This window comes from Pongo pygmaeus, chromosome X, assembly GCF_028885625.2.
Source record: "Pongo pygmaeus isolate AG05252 chromosome X, NHGRI_mPonPyg2-v2.0_pri, whole genome shotgun sequence".
Classification (NCBI taxonomy): Eukaryota; Metazoa; Chordata; class Mammalia; order Primates; family Hominidae; genus Pongo; species Pongo pygmaeus.
In genome coordinates, this window is record NC_072396.2 from 128,141,628 (window position 1) to 128,163,137 (window position 21,510).

Genomic DNA, 21,510 nt, shown 5'->3' on the forward strand with positions numbered 1-21,510 from the left:
GTTGCCCAAGCTGGCCTCGAACTCCTGACCTCAGGCGATCAGCCCGCCTTGGCCTCCCAAAGTGCTGGGATTACAGGCGTGAACCACTGTGCCTGGCCTATAACTGCATTTTGGAAAAGAGTTCTAGTGCTAAATCTTTGCCATTCCCCTCAGCGGATAACTACATATTTTACATTCCACAGTATCCAGCTGCCACTGAGGTGTGGTGGCCATCCTCAAAATTCCCTTCTACTTATCCACCTCTTGTGTCCTTTAGTCTGAGGATGTGTCCTCTTTTTCTGTTCAAGGATAATGCCTCTAATCATGCTTGATCCAATCTCTTTCTCCTTTCCTCTGAGTCTTTATGCCATCAATTTTCCTTTCTTCTATTAGGTGGAACCATATTAAATTGCTGTTTGCATCATTTGGCAGTGGTGGAACATTGGCAACTTCATGCGGTTCAAGTTAATATATCTTCATTCTTTTCCTCTCTAAATGTTCCTTCTCCTCAACCAAAACCAATTACAACAAAATATCCTTGTACAGGTAAGAGTAAGCTCTCTATATATTGTGTTTTGAATTTTACACTTACATATGTCCCTGCATATAAAACCTAAACACCATATCTCAGGTATACCGGCCTTTGCTGTTCATATCTCCCAATTGACAATTCACCCAATAAGTATTTACTGAGGATCTGGCATGTTCATGAAACATTTATTCACTCACCCAACAAATATCTTCTGAGCACATACACTGTGTCAGATACTGTTCTAAGCACTCGAATGATATCAGCGAACAAAACAAGGATCCTTGTGCTCTTAGAGCTTATATTTTAGCAGGAGTGGAAAGGAGACAATGTACAGTAAAGAAACATAATAATTAAGAGTACCATATAGTATGTTAGAAAGTGACAGATGCCGGGTGCGGTGGCTCATGCCTGTAATCCCAGCACTTTGGGAGGCTGAGGCTGGCGGATCACCTGAGGTTGGGAGTTTGAGACCAGCCTGACCAACATGGAGAAACCCTGTCTCTACTAAAAATACAAAATTAGCTGGGCGTGGTGGTGCATGCCTGTAATCCCAGCTACTCGGGAGGCTGAGGTAGGAGAATCACTTGAACCTGGGAGGTGGAGGTTGCGGTGAGCCGACATCATGCCATTAGCACTCCAGCCTGGGCAACGAGAGCGAAACTCCATCTCAAAAAAAAAAAAAAAGAAAAAAAAGAAAGTGACAGATGCCATGGAAAAAGCAGAAAGTTGAGCAGAGGAAGGGAGACTGGGAGTGCCGGGAGGAGGAACTATAATTTTAAATATGGTGGTCACTGTAGGCCTTTTGGAGAAGGTAACAATTAAGCAAAGACTTGAAGGAGGAGAAGGATATGCTATCTGGGGAAAGTGTTCCGGGCAGAGTAAACAGCAAGTACAAAGACCCTAAGTCAGGAAAACTAAAGAAAGAAGGAGGAGAATAGTAGAAAATGAAGACATAAAAGTAACAGTTTAGGGTCTTTGTATTAGGTATCTACTGCTGTGTAACAAATTGCCCTAAAATTTGGCTATTGACAATAATACACAGGAATTCAAGAGTCGTTTGGCTTGGGGGTTCTGGCTCTGGGTCCCAAGAGGCTACAGTTTCTGAAGGCTGTGCCTGAAGATTCTTCTTCCAAGGCGGCTCACTCACATGGTTGGCAAATTGGTGCTGGTTGTTGATGGGGGAGGAAGAGATGAGGAGAGGGGAAGGACTTTGTTTCTATTTGTGTGGGTCTCTCCGCCTGCTGTTTTTAAAAAAAGGCTAGTGAAGTAAAGCAGTGAGAGAGTAGAGAAGGAAGAAAGAAATCTGTAACTAGTGTGATCAATTGGTTGTAAACACCACTTCACTCAGATCAGCCTCCTCATGCTGTTTGAGTATCTTCATGACATGACAGCTGGCTTCCCCTACAGCAACCAATCCAAAAACGGAACAAGGCAGATACCACAATGCCTTTTATGACCTAGTCTTGTAAGTCACACTATCATTTCTACCATATACTACTGATGACACAGTCAGCCCTGGTTCATTATAGAAGAGAACTACCCCGGGGTGTAAATAGCAAGAGGTGAAGACCATTGGTGGTCATCTTGGTGGCTATGATAGCCTTGGTAGGTCATTATAAATCTGTGGCTTTTACTTTGAGGGAAATGGGAAGCCAATTAAGGGATCTGAGCAGTGAAACGACAATGATCTGACATGTTTCATGAGGATAACCCTTGCCACTGTGTGAATTGACTGGAGAAGAGCAAGGATGTAAGCGGGAGACCAGTGAGAAGGCTATTACAGTCCAAGAGAGATACACTAGGGTCATAATGGTGGAGTTGAGAATTGGTGATATTCTGGATTCATTTTGAAGATAGAGATGACAAGATTTGCTGATGGATTGGATGTGGGATATGAGAGAAAAGAATTAAAGATGACTTCTAAGGGTTTTGGAGGAATAGGAATTACAAAAATGAGTTCCACATAGATCTTGCCATAAATGAGCTTACAACATAGGAGAGATAAGGTGTGTACACAAGTGCCATATATACTACGTGGCAGAAAGCACTGTGCTCCATAATACAGGCACAAATTTAAGTGCCAAGTACAATAAAAAAGTTCTGGAGATGGTTGCACAACAATGTGAATGTACTTATTGCCACTGAAAAATGGTTAAAATGGTAAATTTTATTTATTTATTTTTATTTTTATTTTTTTGAGACGGAGTCTCGCTGTGTCACCCAGGCTGGAGTGCAGTGGCAGGATCTCGGTTCACTGCAAGCTCCGCTTCCCAGGTTCACGCCATTCTCCTGCCTCAGACTTCCGAGTAGCTGCGGACTACAGGTGCCTGCCACCACGCCTGGCTAATTTTTTGTATTTTTAGTAGAGACTGGGGTTTCACCGTGTTAGCCAGGATGGTCTCGATCTCCTGACCTCGTGATCTGCCCGCCTCAGCCTCCCAAAGTGCTGGGATTACAGGCTTGAGCCACCGCGCCCGGCCTATTTATTTTTATTTATTTATTTATTTATTTTGAGATGGAGTCTAGCTCTGTCACCCAGGGTGGAGTGCAGTCGTGCGATCTCGGCTTACTGCAGCCTCCGCCTCCCGGGTTCCAGCGATTCTCCAGCCTCAGCCTACCAAGTAGCTGGGATTACAGGCACTCACCACCACACTCGGCTAATTTTTGTATTTTTAGTGGAGACGGGTTTTCACCATGTTGGCCAGGCTGGTCTCGAACTACTGACTTCTGGTGATCCACCCGCCTCGGCCTCCCAAAGTGTTAGGATTACAGGCATGAGCCACCACGCCCAGCCAAAACAGTAAATTTTATGTTATGTACATTTTACCACAAGAAAAAAACGGTGCTTAAAAAAAGCAAAAACAAAAATTAGAGAAGTGCCACTACAGTTCAGAGCATGGAGAGATGAACTTCAGCTAAGAAAATCAGAGAAGGCTTTGTGTACAGGCAGTCTTTTTTTTTTTTTTTTTTTTTTTTTTTTTTTGAGACGGAGTCTCGCTCCCTTCCACGGGCAGTCTTTTCACATACGCAGAGGGAGTAGTTTGAACAGATTAGCGGAAGGCAGGAAAACTGAGGATAGGCGGGGCACAAGGAGTAGTTCTGATTTGCTAGAAGATAGGGTAGGGTGCCCAAGGGGAGAATAAACATGCAACTAAAAGTTTTAAGAAAATTCTTTCCTCTCCTCCCTCCAAGTTCCCTTGTTGTGAAGGGAGGATCATATCTTGCATCACTTGATTTCATTTGAAATGAAATATTCAGAATCCATCATCTCACCACATTACCCTGTAAGATCCCATTTTCCTGAAACAAAAATTCCTATGTTGATCTGACAATCCTACAACGCATTTGAAATAAATCCAGGGTATGACCAGCATCTTATGTACACAGACTTCCTTTGTTTCCAGTCCATCTGCTTTCGTTTTCCTCTGTTAATTTTCCCTTCACCTCCCAATCTTAACCCCCGCCATTCCCCCAGGGTCTCCCTTTCTTGTCATCCCTTTCATCCTTCCCTTCTTGGAAACAGATCCGATTCTAACCTCAGTTACCTTATTAGCCGCGTGATACTGGGATAGTTATCCCCTCTGGGCCTCAGTTTCCTTTGTAAAATGGGCTTATTAAACCCCCAAAGACAGTGTTTATCTTACAGGGTTGTCAACATTACAACAAAGAACACGTTATATGCCTAACACAGTACCTGATCTATAGTAATAACTCAACATTTTCGCCCCTTCTCCTCTTTTTTGTCCTTGTGCCTTTCTTCCCCTATTCCCCAACCCCAGGGCCCAACAGGTAAAAACCGTGGGAAAAACCATCCTTGAGACTAAAAGAAGAAACACTGGAGCTGGGGGCGGAGACTACGAGGTGCTCACTGCGCATGTGCGCCGCTAGGTCAGCTTCTCCGTTCCAGCCGGGCGGGGGGGTCGGGTGGGGGTGGGGGTAGGGGTTGCAAGGGCCTGATTTTTTCTTACTGCCCCCTTCCGGTTCGGGGAGGTGGCGGGACCTTGGCGGCGCCCGGAGCCGGCGTGGCGCTCATCGAGGGATGCCCGGCCCAAGTGGTAAGTTGAAAAATGGCGGAGGGGGGGGAAGAAGGAGGGGCTTTGCAGGGCAGGAGGCTGACCTCCCGGCCGGGGGTGGGAAGGACACAGCCGGCCCAGTGGCGCAGCCCGGGCCGGGAGACTGACGGACCGCGCCCGGTGTCTCTTTGAGGCCCTGACGTGGACACACTTCGGGTTTCACGACTCCGGGTTTCTCCAGGGGATGGGCCGGCCGGTGGAGGCGCGTGAGGGAGACGAAGGGACTTCCGTTTCCTTCACCTAGGCTGGGGCCAAGCCGCAGAGCGGAGTTGGCATTTCCAGATTGGGGCTCGGGCTGCGCCTCCTCCGGGACCCTCCCCTTGGACCGAGCCGATCGCCGCGGGGCAGTTCGGGCCGGCTGTCCTGGCGCGGTGGGTACAGCTTGTGTAGGCTTTCCCCTCCCCCGCTTTCCCTCCTTCCCCTCCTTCCCCTCTCCTCCCTCCCCTCCCTCCCCTCTCTTCTTTTCCTCTCCACTTCCCTCGGGCCGGCGCTGCTGGGGAGGGCTGGAAGGCCGCGCCCGCCCGGCAGGGGTGGCCCGGCCCCGGCTGCTTGCCCGGGTTCCTCGGACTGCCGACGGCAGGCGTGGGTGGGTGGGTGACTTCAGGCCCGCAGGATTGCCTTCCTAAACCCTGTGACACCTAAGGTAAATTGAGGCAAAGAACTTTTTAAAAAAATATGATCAAAGGGATTTCCTCCCCATGTGATAACCTGTGGCTTGTGTGAAGCAGGGTGGAGTGTGTCTGGAGAGGGCATATGAAACTTAAAGAATAAGGGCCAAAGAGCTTCCGGAAGAGGAAATTAGCTAGTGATTCTTTCCAATCTGCTTTCCCAGTCACCTCTCCGGCATGTTCTGTAAAACGAAATGTAATTTGACTTTGTTTCATTATTTTAACTCCATAACACTTAAATTGTTTTCTTTTCGGGGAGAGGAGTGTTTATTCTCAAACTAAGCAGTAGCTCCCTCCACCTCCGAAAAAGGAACAACGTCAATCCAACCTTTGTTAAAAAACTCTTAACCTGTCAGATTTTAATAATCTAGTAGTTTGCTTTCAAATATAATTATGTCGCTAGTTCTGTCACAACTATACTTTGATAGTTTAATGACTCATAGACATTTGTAAGACTGGAGGTTGCAGTAGTGTTTCTTTTTGTTTTTTTCCCCATAATATTTATTACAGTCAATGAACAGCGTTACAGACGGCCATCTTAGAATTATAACATTTTAGAGTTGGAAGGGATCTTAGTCAAACCCTGTCCTTTTACAAAACCAGAAACCACGGCTTAGGAAGATTTCATAGCTTGCTTAAGGCTATCCAACTAGTTAGATTAGAACCCATGTTATCTGGCTTCTTGCCCACCACTCTTTCTGCGCAATTGCTCCATATCGCCTCCAAGCATGAAAATTAAATGTATTCAATTCAACACACATTTCTGAAGAGTATAATACTTTGTACCAGTGACTGTGGTACCACTTTCTATGTATTTCAATGTATTTAACATGCTTATGGAGTACTTGAGATTCCCCCCCACCCCCACATTCAAGAAGTGGCAACAGTTTAGATTTATACACACACCTTCACATGTATGTGTGTATACTTGCATTTGCCCAGATAGTTTCTTGAAGGATACACAATAAAAATGTTAATAGTAGTTACTTATGGAGGAGAAGAGAGGTAGAAGACTTTTTACTTTGCACTTCACATGACCTAATGTACGGTTTGAATTTGTTATAAATTCGTATTGATTTCATAATTGAAAAGTTTTAAAGTTCACACCTTCCCACACAAATATCTATATCAACATAAGCAAGTATATACCAATGGTATGTACACATATTTATGTACATATATGTATTTATACATATCAGTGGTTTGTACTGTAAAATCCAGTATGATTCGGGTCAACTCAGCTGACAAAGCAGACCTCATTATTGGATACTCATGTTCTGTTTTCTTGTATTGCTCTCCCCTAATGTAAGATAGTAAAAATAATATGTTACTAGTCGTCATATATTTTTAGAAATTGTCCTAAGCTTGTTGATTATCAAATAATGTAGCAAACTTTTAACACATTTAAAATGTCAAATTTGGGTACTTGCTTCAGTGGTAGCACATATACTAAAATTGGAACAATTCAAAGAAGATTAGCATGGTGGTTTTTTTTTTTCATTAATTAATTAATTAATTTTTTTTTTTTTTGAGACGGAGTCTTACTCTGTCATCCAGGCTGGAGTGCAGTGGCACGATCTTGGCTCACTGCAGCCTCCGCCTCCTGGGTTCAAGCTACTCAGCCTCCCGAGTAGCTAGGACTACAGGCATGCACCACCACACCTGGCTAATTTTTGTATTTTTAGTAGACACCGGGTTTACCCATGTTGGCCAGGCTGATCTTGAACTCGTGACCTCAGGTGATGCACCCGCCTCGGCCTCCCAAAGTGCTGGCATTACAGGTATGAGCCACCTCGCCCGGCCAGTCCATGTTTTTTTTTTGAGACAGAGTTTCGCTTTTGTTGCCCAGGCTGGAGTGCAATGGCGCCATCTCAGCTCACTGCAACCTCCGCCTCCCGGGTTCAAGTGATTCTTCTGCCTCAGCCTCCCAAGTAGCTGGGATTACAGGTGCCCACCACCACACACCTGGCTAATTCGGTCCCTTTTTTTAATAAACCACAACAAAAATTTGACACCTGACGCTGTGGCTCATGCCTGTAATCCCAGCACTTTGGGAGGCCAAGGCGGGCGGATCACCTGAGGTCAGGAGTTGGAGTCCAGACTGGCCAACATGGTGAAACCCTGCCTCTACTAAAAAAACTAGGCGGGTATGGTGGTGTGCGCCTGTAGTCCCAGCTACACGGGAGGCTGAAGCAGGAGAACTGCTTGAACCCAGGAGGCAGAGGCTGCAGTGAGCCAAGATTGCACCATTGTACTCTAGCCTGGGTGACAAGAGCGCACCTTTGTTTCGAAAAAAAAAAAAAAAAAGGACACAAGGAAAATATCTGCAGCCTGGGCAACATGGCACAGCCCTCTCTAATAAAAATACAAAAATTAGCTGGGCGTGCTGGCTTGTGCCTGTAGTCCTAGCTACTTTGGGGAGCTGAGGCAGGAGGATCACCTGAGCCTTGGGAGGTGGAGGCTGCAGTGAGCCATGATTGGGCCACTGTACTCCAGCCTGGGCGAAAGAATGAGACCCTGTCTCAAACAAAACAAACAAACAAAAATCTGAATTGTAGACTCTTTGTAGATAAGAATATATTTTTTAAAAAAGTTAAGACTAGGGCCAAGTGCAGTGGCTTTCACCTGTAATCCCAGCACTTTGGGAGGCTGAGGTGGGCGGATCACCTGAGGTCAGGAGTTCAAGACCAGCCTGGCTAACATGGTGAAACCCCATCTCTACTAAAAATACAAAAATTAGCTGGGTGTGGCGGTGCACCCCTGTAGTCCCAGCTACTTGGGAGGCTGAGGCAGGAGAACCACTTGAGCCCATGAGGCGGAGGTTGCCGTGAGCTGAGAACGCAACATTCAACTCCAGCCTGGGCCACAGAGTGAGACTCCACCTCAAAAACAAATAAAAAGTTAAGACTAAAACAGTTTATAGTGATTAGGAGTTCAGCTGTCTAGTTTTGTTTTTGTTTTGAGATGGAGTTTCGCTCTTGTTGCCCAGGCTGGAGTGAAATGGTGCGATCTCGGCTCACCTCAACCTCTGCCTCCCGGGTTCAAGCAGTTCTCCTGCCTCAGCCTCCCGAGTAGCTGGGATTACAGGCATGCGCCACCACGCCCGGCTAATTTTGTATTTTCAGTGGTGACGGGGTTTCTCCATGTTGGTCAGGCTGGTCTCAAAACTCCCGACCTCAGGTGAAAAAGTGCTGGGATTACGGGCGTGAGTCACTGCGCCCGGCCCAGCTGTCTAGTTTTTAGAAATAGATTAAGACTCAAAAAAATATATTGCCCACCGTAATATATCTGATTATTAGCAAAGCTTGGACTAGAGTCTAGGTTCTAGTCTAGTGGCCCTTGTACTATACCTGTAATTTTATTGCTTTCTAGTGCATTAGATGATTCCAACTAGGCTGACAAAGTAATAATATCTAAAGGTTAGCTAGGACCATTTCAATAGTTAAGAATTATTATTTTTTTCTTTGGTTTTTATTTTATTTTGTCTTCCTTTTTTTTTTTTTCATTTTCAGGAAGTAAGCAGTTTCTCAAAATTATTATGATTAATGGACCAGCTAATTTGTATAGTGCTTAAAATATTTTAGTAACATAAATTTTACTAAATTTACTAATTTAGTAAATAAATGTTCTCCTTTTATTTCATTGTAAACATTAATTTCTTTAGTAAATCCTGTATTTATATTGTAAATGTTTAGAGATACCAAATGTAAAATAATGATATTTCACTGTTTTTTGGGTCTAATATTTAAGTCTGGTAGGTAGTATTAGCAGAGAGCAAAACCTACAGTTTATGAAATAAACATTCATTGAGCACTTAATGTGTTCCAGGCATTGTAGTATGTGGTAGGATTCCAAGGATAAATATGACAAAATAAATGCCTTTCTTCTGGTTTTTTTTTTTGTTTTTTTTGAGACAATGGAGTCTGGCTCTGTTGCCCAGGCTGGAGTGCGGTAGCGCGATCTTGGCTCACTGCAGGCACTGCCTCCCGGCATCACGCCATTCTCCTGCCTCAGCCTCTCAAGTAGCTGGGACTGCAGGCACCCGCCACCACACCCGGCTAATTTTATATGTGTGTGTGTGTGTGTGTGTGTGTGTTTTAGTAAAGACAGGGTTTCACCATGTTAGCCAGGATGGTCTCATTGTCCTGACCTCGTGATCTGCCTGCCTTGGCCTCCTAAAGTGCTGGCCACCACGCCGGGCCGCCTTTCTTTTTTCTTTTTTTTTTTTTTTTGCTTTTTTTTGTTTGTTTTTATTTTGCTTTTGTGTGTTTGTTTGTTTTTCCATTGTTCTTTTGAGGCTGGGAGATTATCATGAGCTGTCAATTCTCAAGCTTTATCTCTGTGAGGTAATCTGGTAATAGTATTATAAAATGTAACCTGTTAGCACTATTAAAGGACATTGTGTGAGTAGATATGAGGAGACAAACAGTAGTGATAAGATAAAAAATACTTCAGAATTTAACAAATACTGTTTCTGTATCTTAGAGGTCATGGGCTACAGTGTTTGGAAAGATCCCTAGGTTGGGTACCACAGTACCTAGGTTATTGACTTTGTTTCCAATTAGCTGTGGGATTGTGCATGTCAGTGACCCCATCTTTACATGTTCACATTTTTGATATGTTATTTTAGGTGTTGAATTCAAAACATAAAAAGGGTATTTTAAGGCCGGGCGTGGTGGCTCACGCCTGTAATCCCAGCACTTTGGGAGGCTGAGGTGGGCGGATCACGAGGTCAGGAGATCTAGACCATCCTGGCACCCATCTCTGCTAAAAAAAAAAAAAATACAAAAAATTAGCCGGGCGTGGTGGCGGGCGCCTGTAGTCCCAACTACTTGGCAGGCTGAGGCAGGAGAATGGTGTGAACCTGGGAGGCGGAGCTTGCAGTGAGCCAAGATTGTGCCACTGCACTCTAGCCTGAGCTACAGAGCGAGACTTCGTCTCAAAAAAAAAAAAGGGTATTTTGAATATTTTATTTTATTTATTTATTTTTTGAGACATTGTCTTGCTGTGTCACCCAGGCTGGAGTTCAGTGCATGATCCCAGCTCATTGCAACCTCCACCTCCTGGGTTCAGGTGATTCTGGTGACTCAGCCTCCCAAGTAGCTGGGATTACAGGCATGTGCTACCACACCCAGCTAATTTTTTTTTTTTTTAATCTTTTTTTCCCCCGGGAGATAGAGTCTTGCTCTGTCGCCCAGAGCTGGAGTGCAGTGGCGCAATCTCTGTTCACTGCAGACTCCGCCTCCTGGGTTCAGGCAATTCTCCTGCCTCAGCCTCCCGAGTAGCTGGGATTACAGGCGCACGCCACCACAACTGGCTAATTTTTGTATTTTTAGTAGAGACGGGGTTTCACCATGTTAACCAGGTTGGCCTCAAACTCCTGACCTCGTGACCCACCCGGCTCAGCCTCCCAAAGTGCTGGGATTACAGGTGTGAGCCACCGCACCCAGCCTTTTTTGTATTTTAAGTAGAGACAGGGTTTCACCATGTTGCCCAGGCTGGTCTTGAACTCCTGACCTCATGTGATCTGCCCGCCTTGGCCTCCCAAAGTGCCGGGATTACAGGCGTGAGCCACTGCGCCGGCCTTTGAATATTTTAAGTTATAAAAGAAATATGTGTTTCTAAATATATTATATAATATATATTCTATAATAATATATATTATATCATATATAATATAATATATCATATATATTATATTATATATTATATTATATATGATTATATATAATATAATATATATTATTATATATGATATAATATATATTATTATATATGATATAATATATATTATATTATATTATTATATATAATATAATATATATTATTATATATGATATAATATATATTATATTATATTATTATATATAATATATAATATATATTTTATATATATGGTTTTTTTTGAGACGGAGTCTCGCTCTGTCACCCAGGCTGGAGTGCAGTGGCGCAATCTTGGCTCACTGAACCTCTGCCTCCCAGGTTCAAGCAATTCTTCTGCCTGAGCCTCCCAAGTAGCTGGGACTACAGGTGCACTACCACGCCCGGCTTATTTTATTTTATGTATTTATTTATTTTTCTGAGACGGAGTCTTGCTCCTGACTCCGTCTCAGAAATATATATATATTTATATATTATATAAATATATATACAATATAAATAATATATATATAATATATAAAATATATATTATATATTATATATAATATATAAAAATATATATTATATATAATATATAAAAATATATATAATATATATTTTATATATGTTATATATAATATATATTATATATATTATATATATATATATATTACAGGCATGAGCCACCACGCCTGACTAGAGATATGTGTTTATTATAGAAAATTTATGAAATAGAATAATTACGATCATATTGTCTACAGGTTGTTTTAATCTTTTTTCCCCCATTCAACATTCTATAGTTAACATTTCTTTTTTTTTTTTTTTTTTTTTGAGATGGAGTCTCGCTCTGTCTCCCAGGCTGGAGTGCAGTGGTGCGATCTCAGCTCACTGCAACCTCTGCCTCCCGGGTTCATGCCATTCTTCTGCGTCAGCCTCTCTAAGTAGCTGGGACTACAGGTGCCCGCCACCACGCCTGGCTAATGTTTTTGTATTTTTAGTAGAGACGGGGTTTCACCATGGTCTCAATCTCCTGACCTCGTGATTAGCCTGCCTCAGCCTCCCAAAGTGCTGGGATTACAAGTGTGAGCCACCGCGCCCAGCAGTCTTTTTTTTTTTTTTTTTGGTTTGGTTTGATTTTTTAGACAGAGTCTCGCTCTGTCCCCCAGGCTGGAGTGCAGTGGCACAATCTCAGCTCACTGCATCTCCGCTTCCTGGGTTCAAGCGATTCTCCTGCCTGAGCCTCCTGAGTAGCTAGGATTATAGACATGTGCCACCACGCCCAGCTAATTTTTGTATTTTTAGTGGAGGCATGGTTTCCCCATGTTGGCCAGGCTGGTCTTGAATTCCTGACCTTGTGATCCACCCGCCTTGGCCTCCCAAAGTGTTGGGATTACAGGTGTGAGCCCCCGTACCTGGCTTTTTTTTTTTTTTTGAGACGGAGTTTTGCTCATGTTGCCCAGGCTGGAGCGCATTGGCGCAATCTCAGCTCACTGCAACCTCTGCCTCCTGGGTTTAAGTGATTCTCCTGCCTCAGCCTCCCAAGTATCTGAGATTACAGGTGCCTGCCATCACGCCCAGCTAATTTTTGCATTTTTAGTAGAGATGAGATTTCACCATGTTGGCCAGGCTGGTCTCAAACTCCTGACCTCAGGTCATCCACCTGCCTCGGCCTCCCAAAGTCCTGGGATTACAGGCGTGAGCCACTGCACCCGGCCTGAAGTCTTTCAAAATACATTTTTTATTTATCCAGTGTATTATTTTATACTGCACTTTCTTCATCTGTAAAGTAACAGGGCCAGGCGTAGTGACTCATACCTGTAAGCCCAGCACTTTGGGAGGCTGAGGTGGGAGGATTGTTTGAGACCAGCCTGGGCAACATCGTGAGACCCCGTCTCTACCAATAATAAAAAAATGAGCTGGATGTGATGGCACGTGCCTGTGAAGATCACTTGAGCCCGGGAGGTCAAGGCGGCAGTGAGCCATGAGGGCACCACTGCATTGTAGCCTGAGTGACAGAGTGAGGCCCTGTCTCAAAACAAACAAGCAAACAAACAAACAAAAAACCCAGGGTGGTTGGGCTTAAGGGCTAGTTGATTCCAACGATTCAAAACTCATTATAATAGTTTTTAAGCCTGATTATCTGAGATTTTGTCAAGGAAAAAAATTCCATATAACAATCCCAGGCCAGGCATGGTGGCTCATGCCTTTAATCCCAGCACTTTGGGAAGCCAAGTCAGGGAGATCCCTTGAGCCCAGGAGTTCAAGACCACCCTGGGCAACATGGTAAAATGCTATCTCTACTAAAAATAGAAAAATTAACTGGGCATGGTTGTGCATGCGCCTGTAATCCCAGCTACTCTGGAAGCTGAGGTGGGAGGATCACTTGAGCCCAGGAGGTGGAGGTTGCAGTGAGCCAAGATCAGGGCACCCCATTCCAGCTTGGGGGACAGAGCAAGACCCTATCTCAAAAAACAAAAACAGGAATTTGAGGCCAAATTTATGGATTATATATTTTATCTGCTCTGTATATGGTTAATAATAGGTTATCCTTTATATGATAAAAACATACTTATGTCCAGTTTGCAGGACTTGGCATGGGCTTTTATTGTTTTAAATTATGATACATTTGTAGCTCTGCTGTTTGATACATTTTGGGATTTGATTTTGTTATGATTTGGTACCCAGTCTTTATTACGGATACATGTGATTCACCTTGTTATGATACAGTTTTATGTATTTTCGAGGATATGGGTCATAGTGAAAAGTCACGTTTACCTGTACAGACTGAGAATAGCTTGATCTCAGATGGTCAGATGTTGAACTAAGTGGATTAAAGCTGATTTCTTAAACTGGACAAGGCTGCTGCCATTGTGCATTCCCTGGTACTTATAAATACTTATATTATGGTTTGAAATTTTATTCTTATTTCTGTAATCATTTTATTCACCTTAAATACAGAAATACAGACATCTTGCTGGGCGCAGTGGCTCACACCTGAAATCCCAGCACTTTGGGTGGCCGAGGCGGGTGGATCACTTGAGGTCAGGAGTTCAAGACCAGCCTGACCAACAGGGCGAAACCCCATCTCTACTAAAAAAAATACAAAAAAAAAAAAAAAGCTGGGTCACGCCTCTGCAATCCCAGTTACTTAGGAGGCTGAGGCAGGAGAATCACTTGAGCCTGGGAGGTGCAGGTTGCAGTGAGCTGAGATCATGCCACTGTACTCCAGCCTGGACGACAGAGTGAGACTCCATCTCAAAAATAAAGAAAAGAAAAAAAAAAAAAACACAGACATCTCAGCATATATTACCATGTGACTTAACCTTTCTATGGTTCTAGCTAATTTTTTAGGCCTTGAAAGGGAAAGAAGCCTAACATTTTCTGCTACCTCATTGGACTGTCCCTTCTGCCAGTAATCCTTGTAGTAATTTCCTTAGACCTATATTGGTCATAATCACTGGGTGCATGACCTTTGATGAGTAACAGTCAGAACCACTGTTTCCTCATATTTCAGATGAGGCCTATGATGTATTATGTAGGTTAAATTAGATACCATATATGAAAACATTCTAAATTGTAAAGCACATTACATATGTTAGTTATTATCAAAGGTAACATCGTGAAAGAAGAGGAGCTGTAGAATCACACAAGCCCATGCTTAAATTTTGACCTTACATTAAACCAAATAGGATTGATTTTTTTTTTTTTAATTGAGACGGAGTCTCGCTCTGTCGCCCAGGCTGGAGTGCGGTGGCGCGATCTCAGCTCACTGCAACCTCTGCCGCCCAGGTTCAAGCGATTCTTGTGCCTCAGCCTCCTGAGTAGCTGGGACTACAGGCACGTGCCACCATGCCCAGCTAATTTTTTTGTATTTTTAGTAGAGACGGGGTTTTGCCATTTTGGCGAGGCTGGTCTCGAACTCCTGACCTCAGGTGGTCTCCCCACCTCAACCTCCCAAAGTGCTGGGACTACAGGCTTAAGCCACCATGCCCAGCCAAGATTGAAAATTTTTAGTTTAAATTCAGCATGTTTAGTAGAGAAAGTACTTACTTGTAGCTAAAATGATGGGATGAAGGAAAATGAAAATTAGTTTGTAGATAGCATTTGGGTACATGCGGACACTCATGAAATATGTTGTATCATTTAAATTTGGTTTGTAGCACAGTTTCCTTTACTTTGTGTCATTTAAAAAAATTAAAACCTAGACAGAAGAGAAACGTACTAAATGTTTGAATATAGATAGCACTGTAGCTTTCAGATAGAGTTAAATATTTTTACTGAAGAAAGAAAAAAGATGTGGGCTCTTATCCATAACTTGTTTGATCAGCCTGGGCAATATAGTGAGACCTTGTCTCTACAAAAAAAATTTAAAAATTAGCTGAGTGTGCTGGCGCCTGCCTGGAGTCCAGCTCCTCGGGAGGCTGAGGTGTTAGGATTGCTTGAAACTGCAAGGCAGGGGCTGCAGTGAGCCGAGATTGTGACACTGCACTCCAGTCTGGGCGATAAAGCAAGACCCTGTCCCAGAAGAAAAAAAAAAAGTTGTTTAAGTACTTGCTTGAGATCCTAACATGATCATGGAATAGAATACTTCACTCTGAGGTGAGAAGATCACTTGAGGCCAGCAGTTCAACACCAGCTTGAGCAACATAGTAAGACCCCATCTCTTTTTGTGTGTGCGTGTGTGTGTGTGAGGGAGTCGGAGTTTCACTCTGTCAGCCAGGCTGCTGTAGTACATTGGCACGATCTGGGCTCAATGCAACCTCCGCCTCCCAGGTTCAAGCGATTCTCCTGCCTCAGCCTCCCGGGTAGCTGGGATTACAGGCATGTGCCACCATGCCCAGCTAATTTTTGTATTTTTAGTAGGGGCCGAGTTTCACCATGTTGGCCAGGGTGGTCTTGAACTCCTGACCAAGTGATCCACCCACCTCAGCCTCCCAAAGTGCTGGGATTACAGGCGTGAGCCACCATACCTGGCCATGAGCCACCAAGCCCGGTCGAGACCCCATCTCTTAAAGAAAAAAAAAGAATACTTCATTCTGAGAAATGTCTAGGAGTAGGTATTACCTGCTTATGAAGTCATCCATGGCATTTCTGGAACCATCTGATTGTATGAACTGCTTTCTAATCACTCTGTCAGAATAAGTTATCTGGACAAAGTATCAGAGTACAGTAAGTTCCGGTTCCTTGCCACTAATCAGCTCTATGGCCTTAGTCAAATCATTTACCTTCCTTATGTTTTAGTTTCTTTTTCTTTCTTTCTTTCTTTTTTTTTTTTTGAGACAGGATCTGGTTCTATCAGCCCAGGCTGGAGTGGCCAGGCTCAAGTGATCCTCCCACCTCATCCTCCCGAGTAGCTGGGACTACAGGCTCCAGCCACCATGCCTTAGTTTTTTTTTTTTTTTTTTTAGTGACTGGGTCTACCTATGTTTCCCAAGCGGATTAGTTTCTTTATCTGTAAAGTAAGAGAATGATTTTTATTATCCTGTCCAGCAAGACATAGTTATTATGAACAATTTTTGCTCATGAGTGTCTACAAAATATAATAATGGCCGGATGCGGTGGCTCATGCCTGTAATCCTAGCACTTTGGGAGAATGAGGCGGGAGGATCACGAGATCAGGAGATCAAGACCATCCTGGCCAACATGGTGAAACCCCGTCTCTACTAAAAGTACAAAAATTAGCTGGGTATGGTGGCACGTGCCTGTAATCCCAGCTACTCGGGAGGCTAAGGCATGAGAATCGCTTGAACCCAGGAGGCGGAGGTTGCAGTGAGCTGAGATTGTGCCACTGCACTCCAGCCTGGTGACAGAGCGAGACTCCATCTCGTAGTAATAATAATAATGATTATGCTTTTTAGTATACTTGATTCTGAGCTGCTCTTTTTGTTAAAATTATTTTAGGGAAGTTTTTGCCGAAAGTTCGCGGAGACTTCTTTCTTCTTACCAGGCCCCAAAGTCATTGTAAATTTTTACAAGGCAGTGGATGAACAGTTCATAACTCCAAAGATAGATATCACTCAGAAAAATTTTTCCACAAGAAGTCCTTTTTTTCGTCCTTTTTTTTTTTTTTTTTTTGGCACACTAGTGTCTCACTTAGCAAGTCCTTTTATTTTCAACTCAAGTTAACAGTAAGTTGGCCAGGTGTGGTGGCTCACGCCTGTGATCCCAGCACTTTGTGAGGCTGAGGTGGGCAGATCACCTGAAGTCAGAAGTTTTGAGAACAGTCTGGCCAACATGGTGAAACCCCGTCTCTACTAAAAATACAAAAATTAGTCGGGCATGGTGGCGCGCCCCTGTAGTCTTGCTACTCAAGAGGCTAAGGCAGGAGAATCACTTGAATTTGGGAGATGGAGGTTGCAGTGAGCCGAGATCACGCCACTGCACTCTAGCCTGGGTGACAGAGCAAGACTCCGTCACAAAAAAAGAAACCCAATAAGTAGCAATCAGCTATCACCTGTGTTTCTCAGCCCTTCTCTTCTGCTGCTGGTTTACTGCCACTCAAGCAGTGGACCAAAAGGCATTTGTTTCTGGCCAACCACCATGGACATGACCTGATGACTGCTTTTATCTCTGGGACTTGACCTGTATCCCTCTCTCTCTTTTTTTGGATAGCTTTTCATTCTGTCTCCCAGGGTACAGTGCATTGGCACAATCATAGCTCACTGCAGACTCTGCTTCCCAGGCTCAGGCAGTCCTTCCACCTCAGCTTCCCTAGTAGCTGGGACTACAGGCATGTGCAACCATGCCCGACTAATTTTTAATTTTTTTTTTTTTTGAGACGAAATTTCGCTGTTGTTGCCCAGGCTGGAGTACAATGGCGCAATCTCGGCTAACCTCAACCTCGGCCTCCTGGGTTCAAGTGATTCTCTTGCCTCAGCCTTCCTGAGTAGCTGGGATTACAGACATGCGCCAGCACGCCTGGCTAATTTTGTATTTTTAGTAGAGACGGGGTTTCTTCATGTTGGTCAGGCTGGTCTTGAACTCCCGACCTCAGATGATCCTCCCGCCTCGGCCTCCCAAAGTGCTGGGATTATAGGCGGGAGCCACCTCACCTGGCCTAATTTTTATTTTTATTTTTTTGTAGAGATGGGGTCTCACCATGTTGCCCAGGCTGGCCTCAAATACCTGGGCTCAAGCAATCCTCCTGCCTTGACCTCCCAAAGTGCTGGGAATACAGGCATGAACCACCATGTCTGGCCCTCTCTCTCTCTCTTTTTTGAAACCTGATGATTGCCAGGCACGGTGGCTCACGCCTGTAATCCCAGCACTTTGGGAGGCCAAGGCGAGCAGATCACTTAAGATGAGGAGTTTGAGACCAGCCTGGCCAACATGATGAAACGCTGTCTCTACTAAAAATACAAAAATCAGCCAGGCGTCGTGGCGGCACACACCTGTAATCCCAGCACTTTGGGAGTCTGAGGCAGGTGGATCACTTGAGGTGAGGAGTTTTGAGCCCAGCCTGACCAACATGGTGAAACCACATCTCTACGAAAAATAGAAAAAAAAAAAAAATTAGCTGGGCCTAGTAGCACACGCCTGTAATCCCAGCTACTTGGGAAGCTGAGGCAGAAGAATTGCTTGAACCTGGAAGGCGGAGGTTGCAGTGAGCCCAAATTGCGCCACTGCATCCCAGCCTGGGTGACAGAGCGAGAGTCCGTCTGAAAAAACAAAAAAACAAAAAAACCTGGTGGGTTGCTCAGAGGCAGTTACCTATGTAACAAGCTGGCAGAAATTCTCAGGATAGGCAAAAAGATAAGAACCAAAGAACGTATCCTTCCCTTTCTAAGTCATAAAAATTACTTTCTGTGAATGAAAAGCCAAAACTTTGCATTACCAGGCCCTGCCTATTGATAGTTTACTTGGCCAGTGTATTCACAAAGGGAGGAAGCATTGTCACATGGCAAATAACCAGATTACACCCATAGTCTGGTTGGCAGGATTGTACAAGGGTGCCTGACTAATCAAGAGTCCACCTGCTTATTTCTTTTCATTAGAATCTAATATATTTGCTGTTATAGAATTTAGAAAGTTAAGCGCAAAGAAAATAATTTAATCTCACTGCTCAGAGATAACCACAGCAGAATTTTGATATGTAATTTAGCCTGTCTTTATATATCTGTATTTTTTATAATTTGGGTTATACAATACAACATTATTTTGTAACCAGCTTTTTCCACTTAATACAACATCATGGTGCTCGCTTTGGCAGTACATATACTAAAATTGGAATGATACAGAGAAGGTTAACATGGCCCCTGTATAATATATGTATATTTTTAAAATACATCCTGAACATGAATTTTTAATGGTTACCTGGTGGCCCATATTACCATAGTATTGTCCTCTTTTGTTAGATATTGAATTGTTTCTAGTAAATAGCACTTTATGGAACATCCTTATATATACATTCATAATGAAATGATGGGGGATTTTTTTTTTTTTTTTTTTTTTTTGAGATAGAGTCTCCCTCTGTTGCCCAGGCTTGAATGCAGTGGCGCAATCTCGGGTCACTGCAACCTCTACCTCCCGAGTTCAAACAATTCTCCTGCCTCAGTCTCCTGAGTAGCTGGGACTACAGGTGTGTGCCACCACCCCCAGCTAATTCTTGTATTTTTTTTTTTTTTTTTGTGGAACCTAGGTTTTGCCATGTTGGCCAGGCTGGTCTTGAATTCCTGACCTCAAGTGATCCACCCACCTTAGCCCCCAAAGAGCTGGGATTACAGGCATGAGCCACTGCGCCTGGCTGATCAGGGATTTTTTTTTTTTTTTTTTGAGACGGAGTTTTGCTCTTGTTTCCCAGGCTGGAGTACAATGGCACGATCTCAGCTCACTGCAACCTCTGCCTCCCAGGTTGAAGCGATTCTCCTGCCTCAGTGTCCCGAGTAGCTGGGATTACAGGCGTGCACCATCATGCCTGGCTAATTTTTTGTATTTTTAGTAGAGACGGGGTTTCACCATGGCCAGGCTGGTCTTGGACTCCTGACCTCAGGTGATCCGCCTGCCTTGGCCTCCCAGAATACTGGGATTACAGGCGTGAGCCACCGCGCCTGGCCTGATCAGGGATTTATTTATTTATTTATTTTTATTTTTATTTTTTTTGAGAATATGTTTAGAACTAGAATGGGTGGTTCAAGAGATAATCATATATTTAAGACTTTTAGAACATATATTGCCAGATTACCTTCCAGAAAAGACGTACCAGTTTTTAGTTCTAACAGGCAGATACCTCTTGCTTCATACTCTCCAGCCACTGTGTTTTCGTTGTTGGTAGTAATGTTGACCTTTGCCAAATAGGATAAAAATGTTATCTTTTAAAGTGTTTATTTCTTTGATTATTAATGAGGTTTAACATTGTTGCATATGTTTGTTGACCGTTAATATTTCCCACTTGTAAATTTGCCTGTTTTCTATCAACGTATTAATCTTTTTCTTATAGATTTTTTTTTTTTTTTTTTTGAGACAGAGTCTCGCAGTGTCGCCCAGGCTGGAGTACAGTGGCACCATCTCGGTTCACTGCAACCTCTGCCTCCCAGGTTCAAGCGATTCCCCTGCCTCAGCCTCTCGAGTAGCTGGGATTACAGGCATGCGCCACCACGCCCGACCAATTTTTGTATTTTTAGTAGAGACGGTGTTTCACCATGTTGGCCAGGCTGGTCTTGAACTCCCGAACTCAAGTGATCCACACACCTCGGCCTCCCAAAGTGTTGGGATTACAGGTGTGAGCCACTGCACCCAGCCTTCTTATAGATTTATAAGTGTATTCAGACTACTTTTTTTGTTTTTTAAGACAGTGTCTTGACCTGTTGTATAGGCTGAAGTGCAGTGACACAGTCACAGCTCACTGTAACCTGGAATTCCTTGGCCTACGTTGCCCAGTCTGGTCTTAAATTCCTGGGCTCAAGTGATTCTCCCGCCTTCACCTCCCAAAGTGTTGGGATTACAGGGGTGAGCCGCCGCATATGGCCTCATGCTGCTTTTTTTTCCCCAACTACTTTAGTCAAATGCTTCTTAAGACTATTACTAGTCAAAAACAAGATAGATTAAATGGAGGTAGTGACAGGACACTGCCCTGTTTGAGGCCATCTATTATTGGTGCAAAAAGCAAACATTACATAAGTAGGTTTAGATAGAAGGTCATTCACTCCAGCATTGTTCATAATAGTAAAAAACTAGTTAAACACAGTGGTTCACGCCTGTAATCACAACACTTTGGGAGGCCAAGTCAGGAGTATCGCTTGAGTCCAGGAATTCCAGACCAGCCTGAACAGCATAGAAAAACCACATCTCTAAGAAAACTTTTTAAAATTAGTGGGGCATGGTGGTGTGTGGCTATAGTCCCAGCTACTCAGGAGGCTGAGGTGGGAGGATTGCTTCAGCCCAGGAGGTCGAGGTTACAGTGAGCTATGATCACACTACTGCACTCCAACTCGGGCAACAGAGCAAGGCCTTGTCTTTAAAAAAAAAAAAAATTTAAATAAAAAGGAAAATAATATGAGTAAACTCTACCCATCAGTGGTAAATACCACATATTTCTATCAATGTTAGGCAGTCTTCCTAGAATAATCCCATTAAAGAAAATCCAAAATCGTTGTATGAAAAAATACACAGGTTTGTTCTG

The 21,510-nt window shown here is 43.6% G+C and overlaps 1 protein-coding gene and 1 non-coding gene across 4 annotated transcripts in view; both read left to right on the plus strand.

Moving 5' to 3' along the window:
• Nucleotides 1-4,452: 4,452 nt before the first annotated feature.
• XIAP (X-linked inhibitor of apoptosis) overlaps nucleotides 4,453-21,510 on the plus strand; it is a 51,110-nt gene continuing 34,052 nt past the window's right edge. For 2 of the 3 annotated variants that reach the window (XM_063660379.1, XM_054471939.2), the window contains exon 1: nucleotides 4,670-4,955. Coding sequence is in view for 1 of the 3 variants with exons in the window: in XM_054471938.2 (XP_054327913.1) it covers nucleotides 4,551-4,566 (16 nt within the window). In the remaining 2 variants the exon portion in view is untranslated. Of the gene's footprint in view, nucleotides 4,567-4,669; nucleotides 4,956-21,510 lie in introns of those variants that run through there. The other variant, XM_054471938.2, reaches the window with a different exon arrangement.
• On the plus strand, nucleotides 19,086-19,194 carry LOC129025519 (U6 spliceosomal RNA). Its single transcript, XR_008497272.1, has one exon. It is a non-coding gene; the product is annotated as a U6 spliceosomal RNA (small nuclear RNA).